Here is a 10,139-nt window from a genome sequence, read left to right as displayed (position 1 = left end):
AGCTGTTGTTCATCATCTTAGCTGTAGAGGGCAGTGTCACTGGCCCTCATATGTGGGATCCAAACCGGGGCCCTCTGGCGTCCCAAGCCAGCTCTTAACCACCGCGCCACTTGGCCGGCCCCATGAGTTTATTGTGGTGTCTATCCTGGAGTGTTCGTTCAGGACAGAGCAACCCTCCTAAGGTTAACTTTGTCCTCATTGTGAGGATTCCCTTTCCTTCATCTCTTTTTTTTGTTCTCTTTGTTGGACCCTATTTCTTCCTCTTTCTTGTTTTACGCCTACATTTTGGTAGAACACATCCTACCATAGCTTCCTGAAGAAGAGTGAACAGGAGGCACCTTTTCAAGGTCACACATATCGGATAATGTTTTGAGGGGTTGGCACGCTATGGCCCAGAGATAACATATGGCCCACGGCCTGTTTTGTGTGGCCCCAAGGACTAAGAATGCATTTAAAATTTTTAAAGCATTGTAAAACAAACAAACAAACAAACAAACAAAGAAGAAGAATATGCAACAGAGATCATATGTGGCCCACAAGGCTTAAAATATTTACTATCCACCCTTTGTAGAAAAAGAGTTTGCATACCTCTGCTTTAGGCCACCCTCATGCCTGATAGTCTGGCTCTCCAAAAGTTTGCTTTTGTAAGACATTGGAGAACAAATCCAATCTGACCTGAACTCAGTAACTTGCCTTAGACAGAGTTGAGGGTTTTTTATTATTGTTAATTAGGATATTTTGTGTGAACCTTCTTATATTTCATGGATTTTCTTGTTATCCTTTTGTTATTGATTTCTAGCTTAATTACACTGTGATTAGAGACTATATTTTGAAGGACTTCAGTCCTTTCAAATGTGTTGAGGCTTGCTTTATGATAGCACATGGTCAGTTTTGATAGATGCTTTATGGTCTTAAAAAAGTGTGTTTTCTGAACTTGTTGGGCACAATGTTCTACATATATTATCAATTACATCAAGTTAGTTAATTGTGTTGGCCAGATCTTCTAGATGCTTTCTTGTGTTTTTTTCCGCTTGTTATATTAGCTATTGAAAGAAGTATGTTAAAATCCCCCACTGTGAATGTACACTTGCCTAGCTCTACTTTTAGTTCTGTCAGTTTTGCACTATGTATTTTTTTATCATGTTATGAAGTCACAGAGATTGAGAATTGTTTTGCCTTGCTAGTTGACCCTTTATTATTTTACAATGTCCTCTTTGTCTCTGTTGATGGTCCTTCTCTTAAAGTTTACTGTTTTTGATGTTATTATATACCTGTTTTTTTCTGGTTAGAGTTTGCGTGTTCTATTTTTTTCTTTTTTTTTTTTTTGGTCCTTCTACTTTCAATGTTTCTCTGTCCTTATTTTTATGTGTCTCTTGTAAGCAGCACCTAATTGGGTTTTGTGTATTTTTTTATTAAGTCTGACAATTTTAGTATTTAATTGGTATATTTAGACCAATTTAATGTAATTGTGGATATATTTGGTTTTAAATTTACCTCTTTACTTACTGTTTATCCCCTATTTGTCCCATCGGGTTTTTGTGCCTTTCCTCTCTTTTCTTGTTTTTCCTTGATATTAATCAAGTATTTAAAAAAATTATTCTATATCCCTCTTCCGTTAGCTTACTAGTTATGTGTTCTTTTGATAGTCTTTAGTAATCTAAAGATTACAACAGACTAGTTCATTATTAATAAACCCCTACAGGATAAACTAGGGAACAGAAACAGAATAAGGAAACCTTATAATAAATCAGTAAACATGTTGTAATGGAGAGAGCACTAAAACTTCTGGTAAAGATTATCTTTTTCCATATTGGTGGATATTTTTTAGGAGGAACCTTTCATGTCTTTGTTTGACAACTACTCAGCATTCATAGGAAAGGGCACTGCATGCAAAGCTGTCAAAATGCATCTCTCTTTACCTTCTTAACATTCAGTTCTGGTTTGTTGCTTTATAAAAATTCTAACAAGCAAAATATTCCCCAAGTGGGATTTATTGAGATCATATGGAGAACAAAGCAATTATTTAATTTGCCACAGTTTGGATATTTTCTCTTCCCTTTCCTTTTCAGGTGGGCAAAGCACGTAGCTGAGAAAAATGGCTACTTGGGCCACGTCATTCGCAAAGGCCTCAACGCCTACCTGGAGGGCTCGTGGTAAGCTCAGGAACCCACAAAACCGGGCACTTTCTCAGCCCTTACCTTTCAATCTGTCACTGGAACCCTGTGAAAGGGAGTCTTAAAATGCAACTGAAAAAGCAATTTGCAGGGAAATTATGGCCTCTCAGTAATACTATTCAGAGTATCACGGGCTGATTGGCTGTTGATTGAAAAACATAGCATTTCCATGTTTAATTATACACAAAAATTAGTTCTCTAGGGAGAGCATCCATAGTCGTCAAGTGGAGAGACACACGAATATGTTGACTTCTCTTCCCTTCAAACTTGTTTCTCTTGGCTTTAGAGCCTGGAGATAGCACAGCGGATCTTAGCTAACACTCTGCCTCTCACTGACAAGCCACAGGAAGCCCAGCATTTCCACCTTGTTCACGAGAGGAAAGGAAAGCAGTGCGTTTCGGGCTCAGGCTACATACATCCTTCTGTAGATATTTTACAGCATCTGGTATGGCCAGGACCCTGGAATTGCTGGAAGTCGCTCACAAGACCCCTAATGTCACAGCCAAACAGACTCCCCCTTTCTTACTGTCTTCTGATGGAGTTGGCCCATGTCATCCAGGTACATATTGGGTGAACACCCCATGACACCACTCATGAAGACTTCCAGGTCTCCCCATTGACTGTTACTTGATTTTACAAATAAGGGCACACTTCTCCAAGCTCTACCTGATTTCATCTTATTTTCTTCGGTCAGTCCTAGCACTCCATCTTACTTTTCCCTTGGGCTACATTTTCTTGGCTGGTTTATTGCCTAAATGATCTGGGTATTTCAGTAATAACTAAAAAGGCTATGCAAATCAGCACATATCCCATCGGTCCACTGCCTCAAAGACATTAAACCAGACTTATCATTAATCATACTCTGATCCGAACTTTAATTAAAAATTAAAACACAGGTCCAACAGAACGTCATTTTCACCTTTGGTCCTTGTGTGCCTGCGTAGTCAACATTTGGCATCTCAGTGATGGATTAAATTAGATAATGCAGGGGAAATGACCCAATGAAAAAAAGCACCAAATGAAAACGTTTTTTATGCTCATCCTGTGAAAGTTTATTTTCTGTGGGCTCACATTGCGCAATAGGAAAAAGAGCTTTTACAAAATTATTATTTTCAGAGTCCAGAGTGCTAACCATTACACGATGGAACCCTTCAAAATTATTATTTTCCATTTGATATACTTTGCAGTGTTGGTGCTGTTTTGTCTTGTTTCCCAACTGAGCTTCAACTCATAAAACTCTCAGATTTGACTTTAACTCATTCTCTACTCTTGCCCTTCAGACTTCCCGTTCTTTGCTCCCCATAAGCTTCGTAGGGGGAACTAAGCATTCAAATATCACCGTGTTTATATGTGGCATTTTCCCAAAGGGAGAGCATATTGGTAAACACCCCCAGGACACACACACACCCCAAGATGTCTGACACATTTCCAGACAGAGTATTTGTCAGTAGCTTAGCTTTCTTTCCTACTGTTGAATTTATCATCACAAAGCACTTTAACATTTAAAAATTTGCTGTGAAGGTCAAGATGAATTAAGATTTTTGTAGCCTGCTGTCTTTCTTAGAATGTTCCACCACAACAGATTTGTTGTTGTTGTTCTTGTTGTTGTTGGAGGGAATGGGGAATTAAGTGTGCTCGACACTGTGAGTTTCAGTTCAATCTAGCATATTTTACCTTATGCACTTCCATGCAGGGCACCTTGCCGTAAGCTGCAGGGGATGCTACAGGTGGGGTTTGGGGAAGTTTGTGGCCTCATCTCTTCCTTATGTGGGAGTACCTGCAGTTTCTCACGTGGCCCATGTTCTGCCTGACCTCTGGGCCTTTGCACTTGCTGTTCCCTTTGCCCAGAAGTCCTGCCTAACTCCTTACTCCCTTTGGTCCTGCCATGGGTCATGATTGCTCTTTACTTGTTCATTGCCCTGTGATTTGTATCCCAGTGCCCAGCACCTAGTGGCACCTGGGAAGTGCTCAAAAACTACTGAGCGAATGAACTAAGGCAAATAGAGGGAACAAACGTAACAAGTTCATGAACAGTATATAAAGAGCATCGGGGATTCTGAGGAGGAAGATGTGCTATCTGGTTTGGAGACTCAGCCTGTATAATGTAGATAGCAGATGACATAGCCTTGAGGGATAGGTGGAATGTCCACTTCACCATGCAGGGAACAGCATTTCTGGTGAAGGGAATCACAGGAACGAAAGAAAAGAGATAGGGAAATTCTGGGAGCGTCTAGGAAATTTTAAGCCAGCCAGTTTGCCTTGAGGGTGAGATATGTAAAAGGGAGTGAGCTATAACAAGAGCAAAGGGGTGCTGCTTTGTGGAGTTTTGAACGGCAGGTCATAAACTTTTTACTTAATGTGTGGAGCAGCAGGGAGCCACAGATAGCTTTGAGCAAGGGTAGGGGCATGACAGAGCTGGGCTCTGGGATGCTTAGCGAAACAGCTGTGGACGATGGTGAAGAGAAGGGAGAGGCTGAGAGGGGCTGCTAGTTCAGAATCCAGGTGAGAAGAGCTGAGCATTTGAGTTAGAGAAGTGGCCTGAGCCAGTCGAGTTGCTTTGCTCTTCTTTTATCATATAATAGTTATACATGTGAAATAACAGGTGATTTATATGTAGGTTCCAAAGCATAATAATAAAAGGAACACCTGTAAACCTACCACCCTCCTTAAGAAAATGAACAGTTGAAGCCTGCACGTTCCTCTCAGATTAAACCCAGCGGTCACCGTCATCCTGAATCTTACTTTATAGTTATTTTTGCTACATATGTATGGATACATTTATCTAAGCAATAGATTTAGTTTGTCCTGCTTCTGAGCTGTATATTATTAGAATGTTATTATATATCATTCTTCAGCTGCTTTTTTAAAATTAACATTACATTCCTGTGATTCATATACTTGTATTTTGATGCATGTTCCTCACTGTAGGTCATTCATTTTCGTGGCTGTCATATACAACAATTTACTTACCAACTCTCACATTAGCACATATTTGGGTTGTTTTCCATTTTTTTCTTAAGAACAACATGCCATGAACATTTTTTGTGTTCATGACCCATAGAAAGAGTTTTTCTGGAATATAAACGTAGGAGTAGGGTCGCAGCGTAGGCACATGTTGGGCTTTACAGGATAATGCCAATTGTTTTCCAAAATGATTTTATCAATGTACTCTCCTGTCAACCATCTATAAATTTCTGTTTCTCCATATTCTTGCCAATCTTGATGGTGATGCTAAGTATTGTTAAAGACAAGTCTCAATCTTAATTCAATGACTTTTCATAGCAACAGAAAGAAACATAGAGTACCCATTACAATGAAAAAAACCTTTGTCAAAATATATTTGAGACTAAGTGCTTCTATCTCTTCCTTCTTTCTAAGCCCCCACTCCTGCTGCAGGGGTTAAATAAGAAATCTATGAGTGTGGCCTCCCCCAAATGTGGCTTTTGGGGGGCACCATATATTTGGCTGTAACAGAACTAAATCATCCATCAATGTCCCAAGTCCATCCCCTTTTTACATTTTCTGCGAGTGAATTTATTCTGGATGTTATTTTCAAATTACATGTGTCAGTTTGATGAGCTTGTGCTTTTCTGTGTTGTTCCAAGATTTATATGGAGTAGCTTAAAAGAGGAGCACGATTGAGAAAAGGACATTTTGCTGTCGAGGCGTAATACAGAAGATAATGTTGTCATGCATGAGGCTGCCCTCGGACACCAGGGGAAGTCAGCTAAGGAGAGGCTGGCTGTCATGTTTCATTTCTCTCTGCCTTATCCCTACGTGTGTTTGATCTGTGAACTGCGTATATTATTGTCCCTAGTCTTGAATACACCCCATATACTTAACCCAGGAGGTTAGCCCGACTATGGCGGGCTGGAGGCAAGACAAGTAGGCAAGCTCCAGTTGAAAGAGATTCACCTTTTAGCCACAGAGCAGGGGTCCTGAATTCCACTCAGACCTTTCCCTCACCCTTCCAGTTTGAGCTGCTTCAGGCATTGGCAAAAAGGAGCACAGAGAAAATAATATAATTGTTCAAGAACCTGCTCAGAGGTAGTCAGATACACAGCCAGCAGCCCAAGGATTGATGATTAAGAAACACCATTAGGGAAGTTCTGTAACTATACAGAGGGTGCCAAAAAATGTATGCACATTTTAAGAAAGGAAAAAAACTGTATTAAAATTACGCTGGTGGTAACTACTGAGCACCTCTTGTAATTGCAGAGGTCAAATGTGACTTGTATTCATCTTTTGTTATCGCTATAGATTATTACAATTTTAATACAGGTTTTTCCTTTCTTAAAATGTGTATGCATTGTTTTTGGCACCCTCTGTATGTGCCCGCTTTGAAGTGGGAGGGTAGCAAATATGGCCCTAACCTCAATCTTTAAATTTCCCCCTGTCCAAATCCATCCCCCATCACCACCGTCCCCCCCCCCACACACCATCAGAATGATTGTCTTAGGGACACCTTCACTTTAGTGCATTGGAAATAAATCTTGAAGCTCTCATCGGCTTCCTAAATCTTGAGGAAATTCCTGGAAGGGCAGTACAGTCTTGTGGCTTGTCTTTGGGCTTCCCGCACATAGCAAATGCCGAGGAAATGTTTGTTCCATGAATATGAGTATAGAAATATCTGTAATTAATACTTTCAGGCAGTTTCTGTTGAAACAGAAGTAAGTAAGAGTCAAGTACTGGGAGGGAGACTAAATGTGGGCAGGGCTTCTGCAGAGGCGACATGTCTCAAATCTTAATAAGCTGAGACAGGCTGGCCTTCCGTATCCTAACCCTCACCTAGGGTTCACTCTTCGATATCTGAAAATGGATGGTGGCGGAATCAGAGCGCTGGCCTCTGAAGATTGCTTCTGCAAGATGGAAGACCGTGGTGCAGCTCTGTTCAGTACTTTTATTGACACTGATGTTTCTAGACATCTCTATTTGATGGATTACAGGGCTTCCTCAAAGGAAATGCTTGAGGAGTCTATGAAATTTCCTCCCAATAATACAGTAATTGGACGGTGGAAGTCTTCCTATAAAACGTCTTTCTCCCTTCCCTCCACCACCTCCAAAGTAACTTCAGACACAGCATATTGTCTTTATAAAGTTTATTATAGTGACTGTTTTATAGGGATTGCCATCCTCATTCCCAACCCCCAACCCCAGTTCTAATAGTCTGCTTGATTGCTGTCTAAGAAAAACTCATTTTGTTACATTTTAATAACGTGAGTCACATTCTATCCACTTATGGCAGCGGAGGGAGCCAGCTTGATATTTGACCTTGGACTGGCAAGGTCTCATCTCATTTATCCCCGGGGGAGAGGCTGAGGCACTGGTGTAAGCCCAAGTGCCTCTGAAGACACTTTCCATTATAAGAGCTTTGGAACTTACTGCAGAATGGTGGGGACTTTTCTGCTGGGCCTCCCTCGTGTGCCCTCTCTTCTGGTCTGAGGATGCACCAAACATGATTTTTGCAGTCCATGTGAGGAAAATGCCTGGGTGTCTTTTATGGTAGTTTTGCGGCTGCACTTGGGTCTTGTTAGCTGGCTTGCCTATGCAGGGGACACTGCTTAGCCAGCCTTGTATTTCTTTAGAATGAGTCACGGCTAATTGGTCAGCTGCCTTGGGTGTCGGAGACCAACAATCAGCTCACTCAGCAGCCATGTGGCCCGTGACCTGCAATATGTCTGATTGAAGGTCTGCTGTCCTAATTTGACTCCCCAGTCACCTCTGTCTGTCCCCCAGGGATGGTCTGCCAGAAACTACTTTCGCAGTGTAGAAAAGATGACTTCAGATTCTGCCTCCCTTATTCCCTTTAACCCAACCTTCCCCCACCCTTTCTTAAACCACTTCCTAGGTGGAGCTAAAACTAAGAAAGAGTTCAGGACAACTACTTAAAATGAAAAATAAGCTTTCAAAACAACTTTTTATGATTAAAATAAATTTTTACTCATAAACCGGGCGACACACAGACAATGCAGGAAATCAGATATGTCAAATCCAGAACATAAAAATTAGTTACATTCTCACCACCTAGAGATAAGCACTGTTAGCATTTTGGTAGATAATTTTTAAATTTTATTTTTTCTCTGCATACAAGGTACATATATGTATCTGTGTGTGTGTACATGTGTGTATCCAGTTTTATTTTTCTTTCACAAAATGGAATTGCACTGTTTTTTATACTGACTTTTTTTTTCACTGTGTAAGAAATTTTGCACAGACGTCTTTCTGCCCCAACATCATTTTTAATGGCTGCATTGGAACGTCGCTGCACCATGAGTTAATGTAGTCACCAATTTTCAGATATTTAAGTTGTTTTCAGCTTTTTCATTTTTCATTCATATAAAGAACTCTGCCATAAACTCCTGCCACAGAATCTTTGCACATGTCTCTGATCGTTTCTTTAGAATAAACCCTCACATGAGAGAACCGTTGGGCCAAGTGGTCTATGCATTCTTAAGACTTCCCCCATTGAACCATTGCATAAATTGACCCTCCCACTAGCAGTGGTTGTAGAAATATGTCCATTTCCCTAAGCGTTTACCCTTACTCTGTGTTATGAATCTTGTGTCAGCTTTTCAACAAATGAGAAGCGGTCTCTCATTGTTTTGAACTTATTCAATTCTAGTTGCGTCGAACATTTTTTTTCCTATACTTCCGACTGTTGCTATCATGCCCCAGGTAAACTGCCTCTCCTTTGCCAAACTTCTAATGCACCACAGAAGCTCAGCTTTAATTAAGCTTGTTCAGAATCTTAAGCCCCATAAAGCCTTTCACCACACAGAGAACTCTAAAGCACAGGACTTTTTCTTAATACTACTAGCTCCTCTAAGTGAGGATTCAAGAATTTGAGGACCAAAAAAGGCTGATGGACAAACCAGCCCGTATTCAATATACCATTCAGCCAGTAGAGGTAGCTGTTGTATCAACTAGCTCCCCAACCTTATCTGTCAAGTCAGCCTTTAAGATAGAAAATAAATCAGTGCATGCAGTATTTTTAACAGTATTTATTTTTTTAAAAAAACAACAAACTCATGGTTTTGTGGTTCAAAAAATGCTTATTTCATGCCCTTAAGTTTGAATATCAAGCTCTCTGAATATTAGTAAGAGCCACTATATGAAATTTATTATTAATCATCTATTTTTAGGCACGAAGCTTTGCTGTATTATGTTTTAGCAGCAGAAACTGGAATTGAAGTGTCACAGACAAATTTAGCACACATCTGTGAGGAGAGGCCAGTAAGTAAATGTATTCTTCTCAGAATAGAAGCTCTAAGGTTAAGGATGATGAATTGGGTTTTAGGGAGGCAAAATTAGTCACTTGGCCAAAATATTAATGCATTAACTTTTTCTCCCCCTTCACCCCCTAGGACCTGGCCAAGAGATATTTGGGTGTTAATTGTGTTTGGAGATACTATAATTTCTCTGTTTTTCAAATCGATGCTCCTTCATTTGGTATGTATAGAAAAACGGGTGCTAAATTGAAGTATTGGAGGCTTTTAATCTTTAATAACAGGGAACATCTAACAGCTTGGTGTGAAGTGTGATATTTCTAAACAATTAGGAAAGAGAATAAAACAATCTCTGCTGTTAAGATCATGACTAAACTCCGCTCTCAGCCTCATGCAATGTATGTCTCCTCATCCATCGTCCATCATCTGCTTGGACCCATCCTTTCTCCAGTCATTGAAAACTCCAAAGAGAAAGCTATTGTGGAGAGATCCTCTGAGCCAGTAGTTTGTCATTTTGCCTTCAGATGTATTAACTGTCTTTTGCTGTGCTCCGTATGGTAGGGGGATACCCCCAGACCTACAGTTCCCAGAGTCCTTTGCTCTGGGGCTCTGATTAGTTTCAGCCAATGGGACGCTCTGGTGGAAGATCGCAGGCCGGGAGGGGAGAAGCCCAAGTATCTCTCCTCTCTGCTTTGGGTTGTGTCTCTGGCAGTGGCTGCATTTCCATGGTCCCAGCTCC

At 40.6% G+C, this 10,139-nt stretch overlaps 1 protein-coding gene across 3 annotated transcripts in view; it reads left to right on the top strand.

Moving 5' to 3' along the window:
• SEL1L3 (SEL1L family member 3) overlaps positions 1-10,139 on the top strand; it is a 98,019-nt gene that overhangs the window by 73,276 nt on the left and 14,604 nt on the right. For all 3 annotated transcript variants that reach the window (XM_019642421.1, XM_019642420.1, XM_019642419.1), the window contains exons 17-19: positions 2,070-2,153; positions 9,317-9,407; positions 9,539-9,623. In XM_019642421.1, the coding sequence (XP_019497966.1) occupies positions 2,070-2,153; positions 9,317-9,407; positions 9,539-9,623 (260 nt within the window). The remainder of the gene's footprint in view (positions 1-2,069; positions 2,154-9,316; positions 9,408-9,538; positions 9,624-10,139) is intronic.

The sequence above is a fragment of the Hipposideros armiger genome, unplaced genomic scaffold (assembly GCF_001890085.2).
Source record: "Hipposideros armiger isolate ML-2016 unplaced genomic scaffold, ASM189008v1 scaffold_68, whole genome shotgun sequence".
Classification (NCBI taxonomy): domain Eukaryota; kingdom Metazoa; phylum Chordata; class Mammalia; order Chiroptera; family Hipposideridae; genus Hipposideros; species Hipposideros armiger.
Note: the sequence above shows the minus strand (reverse complement) of the source record. Positions and strands in the feature narration are given on the sequence as shown.